The sequence below is a fragment of the Gobius niger genome (genome assembly GCF_951799975.1).
Source record: "Gobius niger genome assembly, chromosome: 23".
NCBI lineage: Eukaryota > Metazoa > Chordata > Actinopteri > Gobiiformes > Gobiidae > Gobius > Gobius niger.
The window spans coordinates 1,561,628-1,587,935 of NC_136874.1; the positions used below are offsets into that span (position 1 = coordinate 1,561,628).

The 26,308-nt window shown below is 45.0% G+C and overlaps 1 protein-coding gene across 5 annotated transcripts; it reads right to left on the minus strand.

The window, feature by feature from the left end:
• On the minus strand, positions 1 to 24,854 carry LOC306982186 (radixin; the record flags this gene model as incomplete). Of its 5 annotated transcripts, XM_079582029.1 has the most annotated exons (15): positions 1 to 165; positions 1,519 to 1,743; positions 1,816 to 1,908; positions 1,983 to 2,143; positions 2,219 to 2,349; positions 4,008 to 4,171; positions 4,254 to 4,350; positions 5,315 to 5,461; positions 6,464 to 6,547; positions 8,797 to 8,948; positions 9,109 to 9,231; positions 10,989 to 11,084; positions 11,152 to 11,235; positions 19,692 to 19,789; positions 24,657 to 24,851. In XM_079582029.1, 14 exons carry the CDS (start codon positions 19,701 to 19,703, stop codon positions 1 to 3), a joined length of 1,734 nt encoding a protein of 577 aa, XP_079438155.1. The 5 variants fall into 5 exon arrangements, with proteins under 5 accessions (XP_079438155.1, XP_079438153.1, XP_079438154.1 ...); XM_079582027.1 differs by having other exon boundaries at positions 1,519 to 1,908; positions 24,657 to 24,854; XM_079582028.1 differs by lacking the exons at positions 19,692 to 19,789; positions 24,657 to 24,851 and having other exon boundaries at positions 11,152 to 11,250.
• Between the last annotated feature and the right edge of the window lie 1,454 nt (positions 24,855 to 26,308).

Genomic DNA, 26,308 nt, shown 5'->3' on the forward strand with positions numbered 1-26,308 from the left:
CTACATGGACTCGAACTCGTCGATGCGCTGCTTGGTGTTGCCCTGGCGGATCTGCTTCAGAGTCTTGTACTTGTCGCGTCCGGCCTTCACGTTCTCCGCGTGCAGGACGTCGTTGGCCGTTTTCTTGGTCTCGTCCCGCGCCTCGGCCAGCTCCGAGCTCAGCGTCTGCGGGACAGAAGTTTAATGTGTTACTATGCTGACAGTATCAGAGCAGTGAACAGCGCCCCCACAGGAAGCCAACTGTAACTGTCCAGGTAGCAGCAGTCAACAGAGAACAATAAACCTGTGTCTGACATTAGAACCAGGAAACAGAACAATAATGTGGAAGAGCTGCAAAAGAACAGGATCAGGTTCAGCCCCGATGTCAGGAAACGTGTGGACAGACTGGGAATTACTTTGGGGGAAAAATTAGCAACATTTAGGGGGAAAAGTCGGAAAATAAGAAAAAAAAATGCTTTAAAAATGGGGCAAACATTGGACAAAAATGGGAAAATGTGGCTTAAAAAAATAGCAATAATGAGGGGGGAAAAAATGGAGAAACGAGAAAAATTTGGGGAATAAATAAGAAAAACTTGCATTTCAAAAATTGAGAAAAATTAGGAGAATAAGGAAACATTCTAAGAAGACTAAGAATATGGGAATAATAATATGGGGAAAATGAGCAGAAATGGGGGGAAACAAATTTGGAAAATTAGGAAAAAAATGGGGAAAAATATTTATTATAAAAATAGCAAAAAATCGGGGGAAAAATTGGGAAAACGAGAAAAAAATGGGTCCATTTTTTAGCTTAAAAAATCGGGGGAAATGTTAAAAAAGGAGGAAATAAGGAAAATATTAATCAAAATGAGAAAAAAATTCTGCTTTAAAAATGGGGTAAGTATTGGGCAAAAATGTGGGGGAAAATGTGAAAATGTTGTTTAAAAAAAATAGCAAAAATGAGGGAGAAAAAATGGAGAAATGAGAAAAAAATTGGGGAATAAATAAGAAAAACTTGCATTTCAAAAATTGAGAAAAATGAGGAGAATAAGGAAACATTCTTATGAGAAGAAGAATATTAAGACCTAGGGCAAAAAATGGGGGGGAAACAAATTTGGAAAATTAGGAGAAAAAAATGGGTAAAAATATTTATTCTAAAATTTGCAAAAAATGAGGGGGAAAAATTGGGAAAACAAGAAAAAAAATGGGTCCATTTTTTAGCTAAAAAAATCGGGGGAAATGTTAAAAAAGGGGGAAATAAGGAAAATACTAATAAAAATGAGTAAAAATTTGGGAAACAGATTGGGAAAATGAGGAAAAAATTGGGGCAAAAATAAGAAAAAAAAATGTGCTAAAAAATGTGGAAAAATGGGGCAAAATTCTTTTTTATTGAGCTGTAACCACCCACTTCCTTAATCCTGTCCCTGGACCAACGGCATCAAAACTTGGATCTAAAGTACCTGCTTTCAATACCAGTGGAACCTAAACTGTTGGTGTGGTTAAGCCCCGCCCTCGGCAGCAGAAAGCGTAAAGGCTCTTCACCTGCAGCTGCTTCTTGACGCGCTCGTTCTTCTGCGCCTCCGTGACTCGGGCCTCTTCGCTGCGCAGGTCCACCTGGCTCACGCCTTCGTTGGACAGCTCGGCGCTCTCCTCCGCGTGGTTCTCGTCCTGCTCGTCGTGCTCCGCCTCCGTCTGCGCGGGGACCACGGCCACGGCGGTCTTCAGCTCCTCTTTGGTCTTCTCCAGGTCCTCCTGCGCGGACATGGCCTGCAGGGGGAGACGGAGAGCGAGCGTGAACCCCCACTCGTCAGAACCAGCAGAGTTCCTTTGTGAAACTACCTTGTGCTGCCATTCCGTCGCCTCATCCTCTTTCTTCTTCTTGGCGTCTTCCAGCAGCGCGATCTTCGCCGTGAACTCTGCCAGCTCCGCCGCCTGGAAACAAAACCCAGGGTAATAATGACGGCTGTTTCAGGCCTGGAGGAGGGAGGAGGGAGAAGGTCTCGCACCAGAGTCTCCTGGTTCTTCTGTTGGTCGGCGGCCTGTTTGGCGAGCTCCGTTTTGGCCTCCTCGGCTGCGCGTCTGTCCCGCTCCAGACGCTCCGCCTCCTCTCGGGCTTTTCGTCTCTCCTGCTCCAGCTCCAGGGCTTTACGCGTCTGCTCCTCCAGCTCTGAAACACAAACACGGGGGAGACGTTTGAGAACGGCGTCCGGAGAGCAGCCTCGTCCACCTCAGAGCCACGGACCTTTCTGCGCCTTCATGGTCTGCTCCTCGATCTGCCGCAGTCGCTCCATCAGCTCCTCCTTCTCCCGCTCGATCCGCTCCTTCTCCTTCTCCGCCAGCTCTCGCTTCTTCTTCTCGTTCTCCAGCTGCGCCCTGAGGAAACAGAGTCAGGTCCACTTCAGCTGTGTCTGTTCAGAGGCTGGTCCTGCTCAGACAGAACTCAATTCCACGTGGGACGAGAAATATATAAGAGATACTGAAGCACATGCAACTTTACAACGTCCAGTTTGCCGAGAAAAGTTGAGAAAATGGTTAAGAAAATTGGGGAAAACATGTTGGAAAAATATGGAACAAATGGGAAATAATTGAGAAAAAATAGTGACAGAAATAGTGAAAAATAAGGTCAAAATTTGAGGGAAATTGGGATAAAATTCAAAAGTCGAGTTTGTCTCTGATGTCAAGAAGTGAGGACAAACATTAATAAAAAAAAATTTAAGAATTGGGGGGAAATTGTAAAAAAAAAAAAGGGATTTTTAAAATTTCTTTATTTAAAAAAATAAAATAATAATAATAAAATAATAAAATGGGGAAAGAAAAAATGGGAGAAAATTGAGAGAAAAATTGGGGGGAAAAAAGGTAAAGAAATTTTGAATATTGGGAAAACGTAGGGGAAATAATACAATTGGAAAGACTGATTTTTTTCTCCCCAATTTTTCCAATCTTTTAGAGCGACAAACTAATGTAATGTAGATGTTTGCAGCACAAGTGACAAAGACCAGACTCTGGAAACCACCCGGGTGGTTTCTATAGTCTGGTCTCCTGCTGGGCCTCGGACTAAACCAGGTAGAAAGACCGGCTTCTTCCTGTGCTCCAGACGAGGCCCTCGCACCTTTAGACAAAAGGCCCCAAATGGCCCGTCTCAACATCACAAAGATCTCCTTCTGCCCTGATGCATCACCATGTCTGTGTGTTTCTGCGCTTCCTTTGTTGTGTGACCTTTGACCCCTGTCCTGCTGCTCGGTCTTTGGTGAAGCCAAAGCTGACTCGGGCAGAGCTGACCATGAACTCGCGTCATGTGTCACCCGCTCCGCATTGTGTAATAAACTTCACATCTTGACTAGACAAACATTAAGCTTTATTAACCCCTTAACTCCCACCTGAACCAAGCACATTTTCTCCAGTTTGGCTTTACCCCAATCCAAAAGCTTCTGGAAAAAAGCTGTGAAAAAGCAACGAAACTGAGACGAAAACAGTGATGGAAATGTGACAAAAAAGGGAGAAAACATTGATAAAAAGTGACGAAAAATTGATGAAAAAGTGGCAAAAATGTCACAAGAAATTGACAAAAAAAATGACAAAAAAATGACAGAAATGTGATAAAAATTTGACAAAAAATGATAAAAATTTGATCAAAAATTGACGAAAATGACAAAAAATTGACAAAAAATGACCCAAAAAAATTACAAAAATGTGACAAAAATGACAAAAAAAAGTTACAAAAATGAGTTAAATACCCAACAAAAAAATGATGGAAAAATTAATCTGATGACATGAGGAAACAGATCCTCTTGGTTCAGGCGGGAGTTAAGAGGTTAAGTACGAAAATCCACAACACACTCACGAGCGACACCTCTGACGCTGGAACCAAAATGGCTTCTACCTCCACCCCAGTCCTCACTCGTCCCTCCCTCTGAGTTAGTCCCACTTCTAGCAACTGTTCCCAAAGTGAGTCCTGGCTCACATCCGTTCTCGGCCTGGAGAATATACAGTTTTCTCAGTCCTTCTCTGGTCCTGATCCCGTGAGCTCGTACCTCTCCATCTGTTTGTGGTGCTTCTCCTCTCGGGCCTGAGCTTTCATCTGCTGGACCTCGATCGTGTCCGGTTTCCTCCTCCGCATGTACAGCTCGTGGTTCCCCATGCACAGCGACAGGATCCGCTTGTTGATGCGCAGGCGAGGCGCGTAGAACACGAAATCCTGCACACAGAGGGCGACGCGTTACTCCCTGGTCTCTCACCGTTTAGACGTTTGAACCGTCTGAAGGCCCGGAGTCGCTCACCGGGGCTTTCTTATCGATGGGTTTGATCGTGAACTTCTTGTCGTTGAATGAAATGTTTCGGATTTCGCTCCAGGGGAAACCGATCTTTGGCGTCAACCTGAAACAGAGATTTTTCATGTTAGTTTGTGACATAAGCTGTTCTCTGTCCGCACCACTAGAGGGAGCCACAGTCAACAACAACCCAGAGGAGGATCAGGAACCAGGGCCTTCCTTAGCTGCTCCTCAAAGGCTTTCTACATTTCTACATTTGCTTTAGAAGTAGAAGAAGTGGACAATGTCGGCCACAAGATGAAACTTAAATATACAATATGGAATTCATCTCCAATTACAAGAAATGTGAGGGGAAATGTAGAAAAAAAACGGGATAAAATCGGGAAAATATGGCGAAGTTTGGAAGAAAATTGGGAAAGAATGAGGAGAGACATGGGGGAAAATAGGGGGGAAAATATAGGAAGAGAAATGGGGGAAAAGGGGGGGATACATTGAGAACAAATTGGGAAAAACAAGGGGGAATATGGGGAAAAATAGGGAGGAAATTTGGGGGGAAAATGAGGAAAATTGGGGATAAATGGGGAAAAAATAGAAAAAAATAGGGGGAAATATGGGATAAAATAGGGAACAATTGTGGGAAATATAGGGGAGAAATGGGGGAACATGAAAAAAAAAAAATCTTTCAGCCCTTTTGTGATCTTTGTGAGCAAAAAAACTGTATAAATGAAGACGTTTGCATCACATTTTCACATATTTCTGATGGTTTGAAAATATGGCTTCATGATCATTATCAAGAACGTCTCCAAAAACATTGAAATATTCACTTTCATTAACAGGTCTCGGGTCTAAAAAGGAGAATATGTCTGGAATCATGAGGCAGATAAAGAAGGTAAAAGTAAAAGACACGGAGATGTTTGGACGAGGAAAACCTGAACTAGAATGTCTCTCTGAAAGTCTGCATCTGAAATGGCTTCAGCAGAGCCCGGTTTTATTTCCCTCCCGAGGCTGCAGTGGAAAAAGCATCAGGAACGTGGCGTCTCATGATCCGTGTTCGTGTTTGTGGTTCGTACTTGTCGTCGTGTTCGTAGATGTTCAGGCCGAGCGCGTCCACTCCGAGCCACAGCTGAGTTCCTTTCTTGTTCTTGATCTCGAAGTAGTTGACTCCGTACATCTCCAGGTCCTGAGCGATCTTCAGGTACTCCATCATGGAGTCCTCCCTGCGGACACAAGCACGGCCTCACGGGTCAGATGTTTACGGAGACGGCAAAGGTCAACGGGGGAATGTTAGGTTTACATTCAACATAATGGATAGTCAGGTTTAACCTCTGAACCCCCACCTGAACCGAGCACATTTTCTATAGTTTGGCTTTACCCAAATCTAAAAACAAAAAAAAGACTTGAGAAAAGCGTCCAAAGAGCCACAAAAATGAGGAAAATGAGGATGAAAATGCAACAAGGCCACAAAAGAGCAACAGTAAAGTAACAAAACCTGACAAAAAAGTGACAAAAATATGACAAAAATGTGAAGAGAAAATGACAAAAAAAGTGACAAAAAAATTCTAAAAATGAGACAAAAAAGGGACAAAAAATTGTGACAAAAACGCAACTAAAGAGGAGCAGAAAAGTTGTTTTGTAGCTCTTTTTTTGTAGGTCTTAGCTTTCAAATGAGGCTTCACACTGGCCTAGAGGCTGTGACCTATAAGACTTGGGTAAAGCTGAACTCGGTTAAGGCGGGGGTTAAGAGGTTAAATGTGTGGTTTTATTTTGGGACATATTAGTTACTAAGTTTAGTCTCAGTGATCTTTAAAAAAAAAATCTAATTTCTCGTTTTCTTCTTTCTTCTTTTCAAAGCTCAATAAATCAAGCAGGAATTAGATATTGAAAAATCACTGGGAACAAACTTTCCAAATGCTCATCACCAGCTGAGGCAATTCAGGGAACCACGAGGTCGACACTGCGGTGAAACTAGCCTTTCGTGCTACACATGGATACCAAACCTGTCAGTATTTGTGAATGATAAGTGTGGGAAAGATCAGGCCATGTTGGAGTCACTTCCTGGATAAATCTCCTTCTCAAAGCGACAGAACCTCAGAGAATAAACTTCGTGAAGAGAGAGTTTGGTTGATTTTGAAATATTTAGAGTCTGAACATGAGCGAACACGTCTCGTTCAGAGCTCAGAGAGACAAAGAACATTCCCGAGGGATTTACACATCTGTACCTGAGCATCCCTCTGTGCTCCTCGTGCCACGTCTGTATCCGGTCCTCCCACTGCTCTTTGGTCAGTTTGTGCTGCTCCAACACTCTGGGAGAAAACAAACAGTCAGTCATGGAGGACGTGAGGACTCTGGGGCAGTAGCCGGTCACAGGTCTTACCTCTGGGGCAGTAGCCGGTCGTGGGTCTTACCTCTGGGGCAGTAGCCGGTCGTGGGTCTTACCTCTGGGACAGTAGCCGGTCACAGGTCTTACCTCTGGGGCAGTAGCCGGTCACAGGTCTTACCTCTGGGGCAGTAGCCGGTCGTGGGTCAGGTCTTACCTCTGGGGCAGTAGCCGGTCGTGGGTCTTACCTCTGGGACAGTAGCCGGTCACAGGTCTTACCTCTGGGGCAGTAGCCGGTCGTGGGTCAGGTCTTACCTCTGGGGCAGTAGCCGGTCGTGGGTCTTACCTCTGGGACAGTAGCCGGTCACAGGTCTTACCTCTGGGGCAGTAGCCGGTCACAGGTCTTACCTCTGGGGCAGTAGCCGGTCGTGGGTCAGGTCTTACCTCTGGGGCAGTAGCCGGTCGTGGGTCTTACCTCTGGGACAGTAGCCGGTCACAGGTCTTACCTCTGGGGCAGTAGCCGGTCACAGGTCTTACCTCTGGGGCAGTAGCCGGTCACAGGTCTTACCTCTGGGGCAGTAGCCGGTCACAGGTCTTACCTCTGGGACAGTAGCCGGTCGTGGGTCAGGTCTTACCTCTGGGGCAGTAGCCGGTCGTGGGTCTTACCTCTGGGGCAGTAGCCGGTCACAGGTCTTACCTCTGGGGCAGTAGCCGGTCACAGGTCTTACCTCTGGGGCAGTAGCCGGTCACAGGTCTTACCTCTGGGGCAGTAGCCGGTCGTGGGTCTTACCTCTGGGACAGTAGCCGGTCACAGGTCTTACCTCTGGGGCAGTAGCCGGTCGTGGGTCTTACCTCTGGGACAGTAGCCGGTCGTGGGTCAGGTCTTACCTCTGGGGCAGTAGCCGGTCGTGGGTCTTACCTCTGGGGCAGTAGCCGGTCACAGGTCTTACCTCTGGGGCAGTAGCCGGTCACAGGTCTTACCTCTGGGGCAGTAGCCGGTCACAGGTCTTACCTCTGGGGCAGTAGCCGGTCGTGGGTCTTACCTCTGGGACAGTAGCCGGTCACAGGTCTTACCTCTGGGGCAGTAGCCGGTCACAGGTCTTACCTCTGGGGCAGTAGCCGGTCACAGGTCTTACCTCTGGGGCAGTAGCCGGTCACAGGTCTTACCTCTGGGACAGTAGCCGGTCGTGGGTCAGGTCTTACCTCTGGGGCAGTAGCCGGTCGTGGGTCTTACCTCTGGGGCAGTAGCCGGTCACAGGTCTTACCTCTGGGGCAGTAGCCGGTCACAGGTCTTACCTCTGGGGCAGTAGCCGGTCACAGGTCTTACCTCTGGGGCAGTAGCCGGCCGTGGGTCTTACCTCTGGGGCAGTAGCCGGTCGTGGGTCAGGTCTTACCTCTGGGGCAGTAGCCGGTCGTGGGTCTTACCTCTGGGGCAGTAGCCGGTCACAGGTCTTACCTCTGGGGCAGTAGCCGGTCGTGGGTCAGGTCTTACCTCTGGGGCAGTAGCCGGTCGTGGGTCAGGTCTTACCTCTGGGGCAGTAGCCGGTCTCAGGTCTTACCTCTGGGGCAGTAGCCGGTCACAGGTCTTACCTCTGGGGCAGTAGCCGGTCGTGGGTCTTACCTCTGGGGCAGTAGCCGGTCACAGGTCTTACCTCTGGGGCAGTAGCCGGTCACAGGTCTTACCTCTGGGGCAGTAGCCGGTCACAGGTCTTACCTCTGGGGCAGTAGCCGGTCGTGGGTCTTACCTCTGGGGCAGTAGCCGGTCGTGGGTCAGGTCTTACCTCTGGGGCAGTAGCCGGTCACAGGTCTTACCTCTGGGGCAGTAGCCGGTCACAGGTCTTACCTCTGGGGCAGTAGCCGGTCGTGGGTCAGGTCTTACCTCTGGGGCAGTAGCCGGTCACAGGTCTTACCTCTGGGGCAGTAGCCGGTCTCAGGTCTTACCTCTGGGGCAGTAGCCGGTCACAGGTCTTACCTCTGGGGCAGTAGCCGGTCACAGGTCTTACCTCTGGGGCAGTAGCCGGCCGTGGGTCTTACCTCTGGGGCAGTAGCCGGTCGTGGGTCAGGTCTTACCTCTGGGGCAGTAGCCGGTCGTGGGTCAGGTCTTACCTCTGGGGCAGTAGCCGGTCACAGGTCTTACCTCTGGGGCAGTAGCCGGTCGTGGGTCTTACCTCTGGGGCAGTAGCCGGTCACAGGTCTTACCTCTGGGGCAGTAGCCGGTCGTGGGTCAGGTCTTACCTCTGGGGCAGTAGCCGGTCGTGGGTCAGGTAGCCCGTCTTGTGCACGTCTTTGCTGTAGTCTCCGTATTTGGCCTGGACGGCGTACGAGGCGAGCAGCACCGCCGTCTCGGGGGGGCAGTAGTTCTCGTCGTTCAGAATCGCCTCCTTCACCTGAAGCAGACGGGGGGTGTGGGGGGGGAATAAGAGGAGCATTAACAAAGTCTGTTTTTCTGATTATATTGATACTCATTGTTTTTAGTTAGCAGATTGGCAGGTTGTGTTTGGGGGCGGGACTTGGTTTGGGGGCGGGACTTGGTTTGAGCGCCGTCACCTGCAGGAAGAACAGCCTCTGTGTGATCTCCTGGATGAGCTCCTCTGAAACGTCCTCGGGGAAGAACTTGGCTCTGAATTTGAACTGCAGCGGGTTTTCCTTCTTCACGTCCTGCGCCGTCACCTGAAACACAGTTGAAACACACACGGTTTGGAAACGCGGTTCGTCAGCGCGTCTGAATGTGGAAATGACTGCTTTGTCTCAGAGGCAGGTCCAGACACAAGGCGACGGCTTCAGGGGAGCTCAGATCCACAGAAACGTAAACATATGATTAAAGCGGCTTAAACAGCAGCTAAAGCTTTGTTACAACAGGTCAGTGTGACGTTTTAAAACTCCTCCAGGATGATTAAACTCAACAATATTAATAATTAAGACGAGGCGCTGCAGGGGAATGAGGAAAAGTGTAAACGAACTCAGTATAAAACTTCTGCTGTAGATTACCCACATTAACACGAGGACAAACTAGTGATGATATCGTTAAAGATTTAGTGACACTGCTCCTCTTATCGATCCAGTACTTTAACGGTCTCTGCTTGATATTTTTAAAGCTAAAAATACTTTACTGCTCTACATTGGACCGTGTGAGCTGTCTGGACGGGTCTCAGGGATAAACAGATCAGGACTGAGGAGGCTCTGAGACACGGAGCTTTAAAGACTCATTTATTCTCCCATTTCGTAAGTGAATAAATCTCTGCGTTCCAAGCAGGGAAGTCACGATTCAGAATCTTTGAGTCACGATTATAGTGAGGAAATCATTATTATTCAGGATTATTAAAAATTAAGGAAGAAAATACTGAGAAATACGACATTATACCAGGGGTGTTCAAACAGGTCAGATATAAAACTTCACCTCTATTAAATTTAGCAAATTTAATTAAATGTTAACTCTGCTTTTTAATTGAACATGCTTAAAGTAAACAAAAAACAGCCTTTATCACAGCTTTCTATTAATGGATTTTCATTTATTTCATATATATTCAGTTACAGCAGTTGACCCGCGGGCCGTAGTTTGGACACCCCTGCATTATACAGTGGGGAAAAAAGTATTTGGTCAAAATCCAATAGAGTCTTTGGGAAACGGACCAAACCCCACTGTATGTACATTCTTACTCTTCTTTAAGGGTCGTTTCAATTGCAAACCTACTGAACTTATCTTTTATTTTCATGCTATTGTAATGTTACGATTTTAAAATAATGCACAGGTAAAAGAATACTGATTTTTGCTCGCTCTACACAAAGCAAGTTGCTGTGAATGTTTTCAAAAGACATTCCTCAGATCTGTGTCTCATGAATCACTGTAATTACAAAAGTTCCTAAACAAATGAACCCATGTTCTGCCTCACAGTTTGGTTCCACGTGGTTCTTTTGGGACTCTTCCTTTGGATCAGATCTGCTCTTTTGATTATTAACCTCTTAACTCCCACCTGAACCGAGAGGATCTTTTTCCTCACGTCATCAGATTTTTTTTCCATCTTTTTTTGTGGGTGTTCAACTCATTTTTGCAACTTTTTGGTCATTTTTGTCACATTTTTTGAAACTTTTTTTGTCTAATTTTTATCACATTTTTGTAAATTTTTGACACATTTTTGTGAGTTTTGGGTAATTTTTTGTCAAATTTTTATCTTTGTGTCACATTTTTGTCATTTTTTGCCATATTTGTCATTTTTTCATAACTTTTTCATAACTTTTTTGTCACATTTCCATCGTTGTTTTCGTCTCAGTTTTGTTGCTTTTTTCCAGAAGCTTTTGGATTGGGGTAAAGCCAAACTGGAGAAAATGTGCTCGGTTCAGGTGGGAGTTAAGGGGTTAAACCTGCCTAACGTCCAGCTCGTGTTACCGAAACGTACCACCGGGGGCGCCAGGAGTGCATCAGAAAATACCTTTTTGTTGAGTTTGAGCCACGTGATGTAGCCTTTACTGTCGACGTACTGCAGCCCGAAGAACCAGACCTCCCGGAGCCCCACCGTCTTCACCACCTGCAGGAACACGCACACGTATGAGCGGGTAAAGCATCACGGCCGCGGGCTAAGGAGTCGTCTGTACCTGGTCGAAGAGCTGCTTCCCCGTGGTGTTGGGCTGGATGGCGAACTCCAGCTCCGCGTCCATGGTGGTGACGCGCACATTTATCTGAAACACAAACATCCAGGCTTCAGTTATTATGGACTTTTATGAGGACCTGTACTTTTACTCCACTACATTTCTACAAAAGGCTCCAAAGTCTGGATGTTTGATTTGTATAATGAAATCGCTGTTTGGAAGATTTGCAAATGTACAATAGAGTTTATCTAAGATGTTAAGAAATGTGGGAATAAAAAGGGAAAACATGGGCAAGAAAATTGTAAAATATGGGGGGAAAATATGGAAAAATAGGGACAAGAGTGGGAAAAAATAAGGGAAAAGTAGGTGAAAAAATAGAGAAATAATGGCGGAAAATTTGGAAAAGTTAGAAGAGAACATGGGGAAAAAATTGCTAAAAAATGGGTGAGAAAATGTTTAAATATCAGAGAAAAATAGGTGACAATTTGGATAATATTGGGGGGGGGGGGGAATAATAGGGAGAACAGGGAGAGAAGGCCAAATATGAGAGACGACAAAAATGGGAAAGAATGGGGACAATGACAAACTTGTAAAATATGGGAGAAAAAAAAAATAGGGAAAATTTGTATAAAAGTGGGAAAAAATAAGGAAAAAGGAGGTGAAAAGAAATTGGGAAACAATTGGGAATTTTTCAAAATTAGGAGAAAACGTGGGGAAAAATAGCAAAAAAATGGGCGAAATTTTGGGAAAAAAATTGGGAATAATTTGGATAAAATTGGGAAAAATATTTCTAATTTTTTTTTTACAATTGGGAAATAATAGGGGGAAAATAGGGAAAATTACAGAAAAAGATGGGGGGGGATTAGGAAAAGTGCAAAATATGAGAGAAAAGAAATTGGGGAAAAAAGGAAATAATTGGGGAAAATGATGATTTTGTCGTCTTTTTGGGCGATGCACATTTTTACATATTTCTGTTAAAAAATCGCTTCATCATCGTTATAGAGAAAGGCCTCACAAACACTGAGACATTCATTTCTGTCCATATGGCCCAGCCCTGTACTGGAGCAATGTTTGATCAGTCGTATCTGTACTTTTACTCATAAGTAACTAAAGTACTTTGCCCGTTGTGCACAGAAAGAGCTGGTGAGACACGCGAGTTATCTGTTACTTTATCTGTGGGTTAAGTAGGAACAAATTGGCGTCATCGTCTGCTATAACCGAGAGCACCAAAACCAGAGAGAGCGGAAACTGAAGTGGAGGGAAAGAGCAAACCGCAAACAGGAAGTGAGAGGAGCAGAAGGCGTTTCAACATGAGGGGAACCACCCTCTGCACAAACTGATGGAGAAGAAACACGAGCAAAACTTCACTATTCACGAGCGAGAACTGTGTGCGGAATCTGAGTGCGGCCGATTCCAGGCGTGAGAAAGAAGCTCTTCGAAGCTTCTCTGAAACAGCTGTCGTTGCATAAAGCTTTTAATAACTTAGAGGAAGTGTCATTAATCCGGTTTTCAAATAATCTCCCGCGCATGAATGGAACATATGCAGCTGCGCGTTTAACCTTTATCCAACTGAACCTGAGGCGTGAGCTGCTGCGGGAACAGAACCTTGTTTTGGTTTTTCCCAGCGTTGCTCCTTCACCGTGTGAGTGACAGAAGTGTTCACCAATCTGACAGATCGAGCCCGGCTTCTTGTGGCGGCTGCCGATCAAAGCTTCCGATCAGTCTGTCTCTGCAGACGCTATAAACAAACGACTCCACTCTCTGAAAACTCCAGAAAACGGCTCTTTGCTTCTCGCAGCTTCTAACGGAGCACCGTGATGTTTAACAGCAGTTCCAATGGCAATATCTGTCAGAAAACCTCAATTAGGCTTTTATCAGCACAGCAAATAAACGACAGCGCCCTCTCAGGCAGAAAACTAATACTCTACTGTACTCTACTCTACTGTAATAATAGATTTCTGGAGATTTTTTTTTTTTGTAATTCATGCAGTTCTTGTGAAGAGTTTGGTGGCGCTAGGCTAATGCAGGCTAGTGCATTTCTATGGTATCAGCTAGCCTGCATTAAAAACTGTCTGACTAACCATATAAATGTCTGTGTCCATAGAATCATTTAAAATAACTTATATTTGAGCAGCATCAGCTTCGTGGTTGTATAAGCTGCGCAGCGGCGGAGTGATCTGCAAGAAAATAGTCCCTCAAATGCGATCATTCATGTGATGCAGGTCAGTTATATTCCAAAACACAGACATTTATATGGTTAGTCTGGTGTTATAAGTGATTTGCCTCAGGTGCTCTGTGGAGCGGGTCACACTGTTTTTAATGCAGGCTAGCTGATACCATAGAAATGCACTAGCCTCGCACTAGCCTAGCACCACGAAACTCTTCAAATATAAGAACTGCATGAATTACAAAAAAAAAATCTCTGGATAACTAGGAAATGAGGCCCTATGTCAAAAATCCTGAAACATCCCTTTAATTTGAGATCCAACAAATATTTAACCACAAACTCAACAGTCACTTGCCCAAATAATACATTGTTAAACGCAAAATACTCTTTCGTTTCAGATTTAAAAACCTTCAATGAAAGCGAAATGAGCAAATATTTCTACTACTACTACTAAGCCAAAACTGCAATATTATCTGTCAATATTCCCCAACACATTCCGGTTTAATCCCAGTCCGAGTCTCTTGATAAACGCGTGAGTACTTCTCAGTTGTAGTAATAGTAGTGATGTAGTTATGGAACGGTGCTGGTGCTGGAGCAGAGCGAAGGCCCGGGTCGAGTTTCCTGAACCTGAGCAGATCCTTTCTCTGGATTCACTTTCCTTTGTTTGGGGCCATTCACAAAACACACAGTGCACTCCCACGCTGTAACTAGCACAACCCCACACACACACACACACACACACACACACACACAACCCCACACACACACACACAACCACACACACACACACACACACTGAACAGGTCACCAAACGGGTCAGAAACTACACGCCGCTGCAGCCTGGGAGAAAACGCCGTCCAAAAGGCATCAGGTTTACAGTATTTTCATGTGTCACAGCGCAGGACAATTTACGGCTTTAAAACATTGTCAAATCTCATAGAAACCATGAAAAGTGATCGAAATCTTGACCAAACGTGACGAAACTATAGACAAAGCATAGAATTAAAAAGGAGAAGCAGCGTTGGATCCTAACGTCTGCAGACAGTTATGTATTTTTCCTATAGCCATTAGCATTAGCCACGATCCAGGTGTTTTCAGTTGTCAACCATCGGCCACACTGAGGTTTATTTATCTACAAAACACGTTAATTACATATCATTCATTTTTGTTGATATTGTAAAGAGGAAATCTACAGAAGCAGAAGCTGATAAATAGGAACAGACAATAAAAAATACACAACAACATACAAAATATAAGTTCTCTCACCCAATACCCATTTAATATCACTTCCCAATATAGCAATACAGAAAAGGCAGATTCTCAGCTTATAATTCACCCATTCAGCCTCTACACCAGGGGTTTCTTTGACACAATAACATCAGCGAGCTGCTTATGCTTGTGCAAAATGCTATTTGGGTGAACTTCACCCTGGAGAATAAGCAGCAAAGATCGTATTTCAAAGAAAATGACTTGAGTTCAGTCCTTATACTTTACAATATAACTGTTTGCAGATTGTGTTCAGCATGGAAGCAGAAAATGCATCAAACATTTGAGTTACCAGGTATAAAGAGATGGAGAAAGTCTTTGTGTTTCTTTCTATCTTAGTCCAGATCACATGGCCTCTACACGCTAAAACCAGTGCTGAACTAGGGCTAGACCGGGGGCTAACCCAGGGCTGAACCAGGGGCTAACCCAGGGCTGAACCAGCGGCTAACCCAGGGCTGAACCAGCGGCTAACCCAGGGCTGAACCAGGGGCTAAACTAGGGCTGAACCAGCAGCTAACCCAGGGCTAAACCAGGGGCTAACCCAGGGCTAAACCAGGGGCTAACCCAGGGCTAAACCAGGGGCTAACCCAGGGCTAAACCAGGGGCTAACCCAGGGCTGAACCAGCGGCTAACCCAGGGCTAACCCAGGGGCTAACCCCGGGCTGAACCAGCGGCTAACCCAGGGCTAAAGCAGGGGCTAAACCAGGGGCTAACCCAGGGCTGAACAGGGGCTAAACTAGGGCTAAACGAGGGGCTAAACAAGGGCTGAACTACGGGAAATCATTAATGACTGAGCAGACCTTTGGAGATTTTACTTTAGATACAAATGAGCGTATAAAAGCAGCTCAGAGCTAAAGACATTTCTATGATTTCTTCCATCTTTAGGGGAAAGTAAATATCCTATTCCCAGACTGTGCTCACACGTTCAGAATCAAATGTTTCTGTTTCATGTTTCCCCTCTCTGGTTCATCCCTCATTGCTAACAGGGTTCGGGTTTGATTACGGTGAGTTAGAGCGAGTGGAGCGCAGGTCACAGCGGGAGGTTCATGGTTAAATACAGGTTACGTTAATCCTGACTGTAGCCCAGACGAGAGCAGAGAGTGAGAGGGTAAAGGTGAACTTTAAGGAGCTCTCGTGCGTGTCCTGGAGTGACCTGTGAGTGATATCGGAGGAGAGTCCCGGCGTCACCAAAGGCAGCTGCTCCGGTCGCTCACAGCACGGTCCTTTTCTACAGCGGCATGGAGCGGCTAAAGGAACCAGGGCTGCTGAAGCTTTTCACTTTAGTAATAATCTCATATTATTTTATTTTATATTTCTGCGCCGAATGAAAAAAGAATCCCAATTTGAGAATGTACCTTCACGCAGACGTGGAACACGCAAACTCCGGGGGAATCGAACCAGGACCATCTTACAGTGAAGATATTTATTAAAGTTTTGGGCATTGGTTCATTTCCATCTGTCTTCCTTTACAGGTTGATGTGAAATTTCCCGTAGTTCAGCCCTTGTTTAGCCCTGGGTTAGCCTCTGGTTCAGCCCTGGTTTAGCCTCTGGTTCAGCCCTGGTTTAGCCTCTGGTTCAGCCCTGGTTTAGCCTCTGGTTCAGCCCTGGTTCAGCCTCTGGTTCAGCCCTGGTTCAGACTCTGGTTCAGCCCTGGTTCAGACTCTGGTTCAGCCCTGGTTCAGCCTCTGGTTCAGCCCTGGTTCAGCCTCTGGTTTAGCCTCTGGTTTGGGCCTGGTTCAGCCCTGGTTCAGCCCCTTGTTTAGCCCTGGTTTAGCCCTGGGTTAGCCTCTGGTTCAGCCCTGGGTTAGCCTCTGGTTCAGCCCTGGGTTAGCCTCTGGTTCGGCCCTGGTTTAGCCTCTGGTTCAGCCCTGGGTTAGCCCTGGTTCAGCCCTGGGTTAGCCCTGGTTCGGCCCTGGTTTAGCCCCTGGTTCAGCCCTGGTTCAGCCTCTGGTTCAGCCCTGGTTTAGCCTCTGGTTCAGCCCTGGGTTAGCCTCTGGTTCAGCCCTGGGTTAGCCCTGGTTCGGCCCTGGTTTAGCCCCTGGTTCAGCCCTGGTTCAGCCTCTGGTTCAGCCCTGGTTTAGCCTCTGGTTCAGCCCTGGTTTAGCCTCTGGTTCAGCCCTGGGTTAGCCTCTGGTTTAGCCTCTGGTTTGGGCCTGGTTCGGCCCTGGGTTAGCCTCTGGTTCAGCCCTGGTTTAGCCTCTGGTTCAGCCCTGGTTCAGCCTCTGGTTCAGCCCTGGTTTAGCCTCTGGTTCAGCCCTGGTTCAGCCTCTGGTTCAGCCCTGGTTTAGCCTCTGGTTCAGCCCTGGTTTAGCCTCTGGTTCAGCCCTGGGTTAGCCTCTGGTTTAGCCTCTGGTTTGGGCCTGGTTCAGCCCTGGTTCAGCCCCTTGTTTAGCCCTGGTTTAGCCCTGGTTTAGCCTCTGGTTCAGCCCTGGGTTAGCCTCTGGTTTAGCCTCTGGTTTGGGCCTGGTTCAGCCCTGGTTCAGCCCCTTGTTTAGCCCTGGTTTAGCCCTGGGTTAGCCTCTGGTTCAGCCCTGGGTTAGCCTCTGGTTCAGCCCTGGGTTAGCCTCTGGTTCAGCCCTGGTTCAGCCCTGGTTTAGCCCTGGTTTAGCCCTGGTTTAGCCTCTAGTCTAGCCCCACTTTAGCCGAGGTCAGTGCAGAGTCAGTAATGACCCTCCCAGTTGTTCTCGAGTCCCGCCTCCTGGTCTGAAAGCTCTTCTGTCGCCCAGACCCTGGTCGGTGAGGGCAGCGTATTGTATCTATTGGCTGCAGCTGTTGTTTAGGTTTAATCCGGTTAAAGACGCGTCAGTGCTGCTCTAATCTCAGCCAGCTGTCAGACAGATTAACCTCCAGGACACTACTACAACACTGCGGGTACAAGGCCACAACTTTTAGGCGCGGTTTAGTCCAGGCCTTGAGCGTCTGTCACGGCGAGACGCTGCCGGGGAACAAGACGCTGCCGGGGAACAAGACGCTGCCGGGGAACAAGACGCTGCCGGGGAACAGGGGAAAAACAACATGTAGAGATATCATTTTGAAACTCCTCCTGTAGATTACGGACAGAAATGGATAGGAAGTTTAATCCTGCCTCGGGCACCAAATTGGCTCCTGTTCACGTGTCGGTCTCAGAGTTGTAAACATGTGGGATTGTGAGAGCTAGAAACGAGCTGTGGCCTCGGCTCACTCCCTCCTGTGACTGAACGCTTCCGGCTAATGAGTGACGCCAGAACATTAGCAGCGGGTTCGATATGTAACCGTTTTATTTATAGGAGCAATTAGCGGCCGATGAGCTAAAGGCTGAGCGTGATTGATTTCCCATAAGGCCGAGGGTAACGACAAAACGAGGCTAACGGCAGGAACAGCCCGTGGAAGTCATCAGCTCACCCTCTAGTCCACCCAGAGCCCGGACTCCAGATCCACAGGGCTCGGTTCCTCAGAGACACAGTTTGTGAATGAAGGGGAGACAGTTTGGAGATTTAATGTGTAGAGTTTAATCCTTAACATCTTAGTTTTAACGTCAGAGTCCGAAACACCTCCGGTTCTCTCTTTACGATGTTTATTTACGACGTTTTGTCACTTTGAGCCAGAGATTTATCCCGGAAATCGATCCAACATGGCGGCGCTGCCTGGTCTTTCCCACACTTACTCATTCACAAACACTGACATGGTAAAGGTAACTAAAGGGACTAAACTTTATGGTTCTGAAAATATACGAAGCATAAAATAAATTAAATACGATCAGAGATGGACACATTTATGACAGATTTTCACTGCGATGTTTGAGGACAGAAACCTCATATTTTTGTCAGTAATCTACAGAAACACTTTCATATCAGTATCATTGTTTCTCCTCATTCACCTGCAGCCTCTCGCCTTCATATATAGAGGGTTTCATATATATAGAGGGTTTCATATATATAGAGGGTTTCATATATATATAGAGGGTTTCATATATAGAGGGTTTCATATATATAGAGGGTTTCATATATATATAGAGGGCTTCATATATAGAGGGTTTCATATATATAGAGGGTTTCATATATATAGAGGGTTTCATATATATATAGAGGGTTTCATATATAGAGGGTTTCATATATATATAGAGGGTTTCATATATAGAGGGTTTCATATATATATAGAGGGTTTCATATATATAGAGGGCTTCATATATAGAGGGTTTCATATATATATAAAACCCTCCTGGCCGACTCTCCGTGGCCTCGTTGAAGCGCTTGTTGATGATTAACCCGTGCAGCAGCAGCAGCCGCACATTTGTAAAGTTCCGTGTGAAAGCCTCACGTTGTGTCCGTATCGAATGTTGCCTCTGCGTCCGGACTGAGGCGGCTCCTGTCTGTGGGACAAAGAGCTCACTGTGGCCCCGACGAGCTGCTGCCAACGCCGGCCCGACGCCGGCCCGAGCGCTCCACGCCGAGAGACGCCGCTAAACAGACCGTCCTCTCCTTTCACCAGAGACGAGCCAGGATCATGTCCAGGAGGAGGTTTCCATCATTATCAGTGTTTTAGAGACTTTCTCCATGATCAAACGACAGCTTTGCAAACCAGCAGAAACATGCCAAACTTTCACTTTGTCGTTGAAGAAGATAAAGACAAACGTATAGTAAATAAAACAACCTTTTCTGATCATTTCTTCCCTTTATTTCCCCATCCTTTCCACCCAGTCTTTCCCCGACTTATTTCTATAATTTTCTGAATTTTTCCCCCCCACAATTTTTTTCTAATCTTAACTCGAGTTCGGCCCCCATTTCTCCCCTAACTTTTAAAAACATGTCACCATTTATTCCCCTATTTCTCTTTTCCCCCCAATTTTTCCCAGTCTTTTCCCTACTTTTTCCCCCTATATTATTCCCTTATTTTGGGGGATATTTCTTTAACATTTTCCCCCCATTTCTTTCTAATTTTAACTCTATTTCCTCACAATTTTTTTCCAAAATAGTCATTATTTTCCCCAATTTTCCCTGTTTGTTTTTCCATTTTTCTTCTTCACAATAACAGAATCTGATACATTGAGTCAAGATATAAGATCCTATATAATAAAAGACCTTTGCCAAATGAAACAAAATCGTTCCCGAAGTCCAGAGTCTCCTCTCGCTCTTACCGGTTTGGGCATCTTGTCGTCTTCCTCTCCTCCTCCTCCTCCTCCTCACTCCTGCAGCTGAGACTGTGGCACCAGAGGCCGCCGCCCGCACGCCGTACCTGCCGGCCAGAGCAAAACCGTCCCGTTAAAACAGAAACTTAACATAAAGCCAAAAGTACAAGAAAGAAGGTGCTTTATATTTTTAAATTCTTAAGATTAGTAATCACTCCATCAAACAGAGGAATGAGGGGAGATTAGGTTTTCAAAGATACCAACGAACCGCCATTTTGTCGCCGTGTAAAAGGCGCCTTGAAGCCAGTTTTAATCCACCTTCATGACATTAAAGGCCTTCGTTCTGCCTCACTTCTTTTAAAACCCCACAGAAACTCTTTCAAATAGTGTAAGGTATTGTTTTGGTCAGTAAAATATAAAACAGCGTCTCAAGGTTCAAGGTTTGTAGAAGAAGCGAGTCAGGACAGATAATAGACGAGCTGCTGGTGTAAAGAAGCTTTATTTGGTAACGATTTCTCCAACAAAACGCACCCGTAGATCTCTAAAAGCTCGTGTTCCGTTCTCTCTGGGGTGAAATGTTCCGCAGTGTGGCTTTAAGCTGCACATCTGGCTGTTATTGAGGTCTGAGAGAGAAAGAGAGAAGGGGAAAGGGAGAAGGAGAGCGCCTGAAGCTAAACAGTGAAGTGATGAGTCAGGAGAGAACCAGGAAATCTGGACGAAGAGGAGTCGAAGAACAAGACGACTTTACACACACTTCACCGTCGAGAACCGAGCGGGAGACGGCCCAGAGTTTAAGCCATGGTCTAGGATTACGGACTAGCTTTATTTCACCATAATTAACATATTTTACAGTAACTGGAGAAGGCTAATCCGCGTGTTTGTCTTTTTCTCTACTGAAAGTTTAACCACTTTGCTGGAAGTTTTCGTGCCTTGAAAAAGCGAATTTGTGCCACTCGGTTACTGGTCCCTCCTTACTACAACTTCTGATACTAATACTAATACTAATACTAATACTAATACTAATACAAATACTAATACAAATACTAATACTAATACTAATACTGGACTGGAAACAAAACACATGAAACATCTACATTTACAACGCTTTGTCGCTCCAAAAGAGGATTGTACTGAACAGAGCAGAAAAAACACTGTTCAATTTTCTCCCGAATTTTTCCCACTTTAGTCCTGATTTTTCCCAAATTTTCCCCATTTTTCTTTTCATGTTCCTAGATTTTTTACATTTTTCCCTTTTTTTTCACTTTATAATTCCCTAATTTCCCCCCAAATGTTTCCAGTTTCCCCCCATTTTTTTCCATTTTCCATTTTTTTACCCCACTTTAACCCCGATTTTTTCCATTCCCCCTCCCCCCAATTTTTTTTCCACATTATTCAATATGTTTTATAAATTTTCCCCCATTTTTCTTTTCATGTTCATAGATTTTTAAATGTTTTCCCTTATTTAATTTTTCCCATTTTTTTTTCACTTTATTCCTGATTTTTCCCACATTTTTCACCCTATTTTTCCCCCAAATTTTTTCCCACAAATTTTTTTTTTTTTTTTTTCATTTTCCATTTCTTTCCCCTACTTTAACCCTGATTATTTTCTCCACATTTTTTCCATCCCCCCAATTTTTTTCCACTTTTGTCTCGATTTCTCCAATTTTTCCAGATTTCTTGACAGCCCAGCTCTCGTCTAAATCAAATGTGAAACGACATCATAGAAATATCCACATCCTCATCTCTCACAGTACGCACCGCTTTCCTCTGCTCGTATTTTCGGCCGTTAGACTAAACACTGTTTGGTCAAATCTTTCCTTTCCCCCCGGAGCACCTGTGTAAATGTGAGCGAGCAGATAACGGCCGTATCTCGGAGCCGTTCTCAGCCGCGGCATGAACCGGGCGACCGCGCTTTCAACGGGAGATAACGCACACATGCCGGACCGGAGTCAAACCCGGAGTCAAACCCAGAGTCAAACCCAGAGTCAAACCCGGAGTCAAACCCACGGAATAACTCCAGTCCAGCATCGTCATCGAGACACTAACGATCACAGCTTAAGCCTCATAGAAGGAAGATCATGTCCCATCGGAGAGCGAACAGCATCAACAGCAAAGAAACATCATCAAGCAGCTGTTTCCAAAAGTATACAAGTCTATCAATGAATTTAGCCAAAGTTAAGGACTTTAAGGGACTATACAGACTTTAAAAATGATAAAATGAGGTATTTTCCTCCCCCTACATGTTCCGGCCATGTCCTAATGACTGAGCTCAGACCTGTTCACCACAGCTGCCTCTAAAATCCTGCACTGTCACTCAGAAAGGTGTTAATTCGGTCTGAAGTGCCGTCATGCATGAGCTTAATACAGAAGCTGCAGTTACACGTCTGACCTGAGGTGGCAGTAGTGAGTACAAAATGGCAAACTTGCATCTAGCCCCTTTAAATTGGATTCCAAATGGGATTAAATAAAAAATCCAGACAATGCTCGACTACTTTGCTTCAGAAGGTCATTGAAAATACAAAATGTCAGGACTTAACATTTATCAGGAGTTAAAGCTGAAATTTTACACAATTGTTTGCCCATTGAGTTCATTTTGTCTTTGAATATTGAAACAATATTGAGACATGAGCTGATTTTTTGCAACGTAGCTTTAGAAATCTAGTATCTGGACCTGACAACGGCATTGAAAAGCAAACAATATGACTTTCAGAAGCCAAACCCTGTGTTCCACAACGAAACTCCGTCCAAACACGATGACCCGAAGCCGTAATTTCCTCCTGTGCAGCGGTAGCGCGGATCAGCTGGGGAGCATTAGTTCTGCTGAAAGCCTGCGTGGACGTCTCTGTTATTTACTTCCCGAGGACGGCCCACGATTGGCCGCTCGCTCGTCCATAATTCAGACCTGTCTCGTTAAACACGGGCTTTACCGGCGACTTGTGGCGTTTAATTACTCCCTGAAAAGCATTCCTGGTTTACAGCGGGTCGGGAGGAAGTGACAGAAGCAGGAGGCTGGAGGGGGACGTCCGAGAGCTGTCAGTGGGCACAAAGCAAAACACACGGCAAAGTATTCAAGGGGTTTGACACAACACGGGAAATACGTGTTGTGCGAGACCTCCAGGTTCAGGTAATAAATAACATCGAGGAGGTTGTTTATGAGTTCGAATACACACTTTGTAATCATCAACTCAAAAATATAGTTTGCCAAGACACACAACCTCACAACCTGCAAGTATTAAAAAGATCTGGGCCCAATTTCTTTCTAGTAGTGGAATAAAATAAGTATTTCCTCCAACATTGGTGCACTGTGCAGGCTATAGTGAATAGAAAAGGTGACAAGGCCTTTAAAATAACTTGCTTTACCACAAAAAACATGGCTAAAATATGCTTTACTGTTAACCCCTTAACTCCCACCTGAACCGAGCACATTTTATCCAGTTTGGCTTTATCACAGTCCAAAAGCTTCTGGAAAAAAGCAGTGAAAAAAGCAACAAAACTGAGACGAAAACAATGATGGAAATGTGACAAAAAAGTGAGAAAACATTGATGAAAAAGTGGCAAAAAATTGATGAAAAAGTGGCAAAAATGTGACAAAAAAAGGACCAAATGTGATAAAAAATTGACAAAAAAATGATCAAAATGTAACAAAAAAATTTAAAAAAATTGACGAAAAAGTTTAAAAAAAAGTGACAAAATGTGAAAGAAAAAATTACAAAAATGTGATAAAAATGTGACAAAAAATGTGACAAAAAATGACAAAAAAATGATGGAAAGAAAATGTGATGACGTGAGGAAAAAGATTCTCTCGGTTCAGGTGGGAGTTAAGAGGTTAATGTACGAATGACATGTCAGACAAAACAAGCTCGACCTTCAATGTTTTAGTGGAACGTTTAGTATAAAGTTCGGGAAACTCCACAGTTACCATGGAGATCCGCCATCTTTGCAGCTGTTAGCATACATTTCCATTGACTAACATTAGCTAAAAACAGATAAAAAGTGGAGAAAATAGCCTTGGGACAGCTCCGTTAGCTGCAGAGTTACCGCTGCTAAACACATCTAACTCACTGTGCTGTCCAAGGGTTTTAATGTGAACAGTAACTGCAGTATTTTAACTTTTAAAATCTCCATTAGTTTACAATTGCTGCTAATCATTCCCATAATGCAGAGAATCCTCCACAGATGTCCTCCAATTCAAGATAACATCCAAAGTGTCCTTGCTCGACACACAACCAATGTTTCCAGAGATAAAACACGTTTCATTTAGGATTAGGAAGGAAAAAGATTGTGTGTTTTTGGGGGGGTTACACCATTTACGCTCATCTGCAGTAAGTTTAATATGATGCAGGTCTTTAAGGGCGATGTACGGGCCAAAATACGCAAATTAACTAAAACAAAGGTGAATTTATAGATGAGATAAGACAAGCCAAAGACTCGGCTCAAGTCAGATGTAAACATGCCACTTGTAGCTTGTGGAGGGGCATTAGCTCGAGCGTTAGCACCACAAACATGACCGTTATCACCAAACCAGCCCCAAAATGACCGCCAACGTCCGGACAACTGTCTGTAATATAACCGGGAAACCGTTAACCACATCTCAGAGCTATGCTGACGGTAAAGAACGTGGATACAGCGGAGAGAAGCCCGGTCCTGTCGGGTTAGCAGTGGGTGTAGTCTGCATAACGGTACCGGACTAGCATCGCGCTCACGGGGAAGTTTCAAAACCTCCAAATGTTGCCTTTCGCGGGCTCAAACCGGTTAAAAATGGACGTTTACGTGAAGAAACTGGGACACCGGCTCGCCCCGCGTTGACCTGAGCGTTTTTAGGTAATTGTAGACGGCTTAATCTGCGCCAGGTGGTATTTTTAGCGAAGGTAAAATGAATCGGGCGAGCACGAGGGTATATCCGCGATTGCATCAAACTTGCGGAGACTGAAGAGAAGCGCGAGCTCATCTTCTTTAACGGGAGCGGCAACTCACCGAGACGCGAAATGTGCCGTTAACGGGCGAACGATCCACGGTATCCGCTGAATAAATCCGAACAGCCGCGTCTGGGGAAGCGTTAGAGCCCAGGTATGGTGTCCCTTTCGGCGGAGACACGCTCACAGACACGCATGAGGCTGCGCTGGAGTCTGAGCATAAGGCGATTTAGGGGAAGCCACAGCTGTCGAGTCAGACGGGTCCGCCATGACAGTTCCGCTCGGAAATTCACAATAAAACCGCGTTAACGGGAAAAGACAACACGATAAGTCACAAAACGACACAAAAAATCACAAAACGCTTACAATACTGAGGTCATAATCGCGTTAAAGTGGGAGTGATGGTTGTGCGGCGCTTCTTCGAGAACATTCCTGACCGTTAGAAACGTTAGACGACCGTTGGCGGTTGATCGGAAGCAACAGTTGTGTCCTTTTTGCCTGTTTTATTTGTAATTTCGAATTTGTGCCACTCAGTTACTAAACCCTCATCATTACAACTTCTAACACTATACTAATATATACTATACCAATACTATTAATGGACTGGAAAAAGCAATGTATGTACAAAATCACATGAAACATCTACATATAAATGACGTTGTCGCTAAAAAGACAATTGTATTGAGCAGAGCAGAAAAAACACTTTATCCCTTAATTTTACCTCAATTTTCCCAATTTTTTCTCAATTTTATCCTAATTTCCCCCATTTGTTTTTCAATTTTCCCCCCAATTTTTTTCCACTTTTGTCCTGATTTTTCCAAAATTTACCCCCATTTTTCTTTTCATGTTCCCATATTTTCCCAAATTTTCCCTTATTTTTTCAATCTTTCCCCAATTGTTTCCCTGATTTTCCCCCAATTTGTCTTTGTTCCCATATTTTCCCGATTTTTCCCTCATTTTTTTTTTCATTTTCCCCAATTTTTCCCCACTTTAGTCCTGATTTTTTCAAACTTTTCCCCCATTTCCCCCCTGATTTCCCCAAAATGTTCACAATTTTCCCCCCATTTTTTTTTTTTTTTAATTTTCCATTTTAACCCTGATTTTATCCCCACATTTTTTCCATTCCCTCCTCCCCCCAATTTCTTTTCCTGATTATTCAATATTCCCCCCCCCTTTTGTTTTATAAATGTGATTGATCCGCACGAGAAGAGTTTCATTTCTCATTATTTTTCGTCACAAGTGAAACGTGATGAACACTCTGAAGGAAAGAGCGTTTTACTTCCGTATTGATCGGCCGTTCCCGTCGGTAACTTGACGCAGGACACGGTGGAGATGCAACATGGCTGTCACGCCGGGGGCCGCGCTCGCGCTGAGCCCACACGCCTCACGTCAGGAAGCTTTAACTCATCACTGATTCACACAAACTTCTCTTTTATCAGATTTACACGCGCGTTTTATCAGCGGGAACAAACAGACAACAGTGTCATATTCGAAAAAAGTTAGATTTTTATATTATTATATTTATCACAATTTAAGTCGACATAAAGGTAATATATAATGAGCGTCAAAACTGCTTCAATTGAGTCGATTTTAGTGGCGAATAAAAGTTTTATAACTGACCTCGCGCCTCCTCACTGACCGCAGTGATGCTGAGGAGGAGGCTGCAGATTTAACCGCATGGCTCCATCTTGTGGCCAATATAAACATTGCATT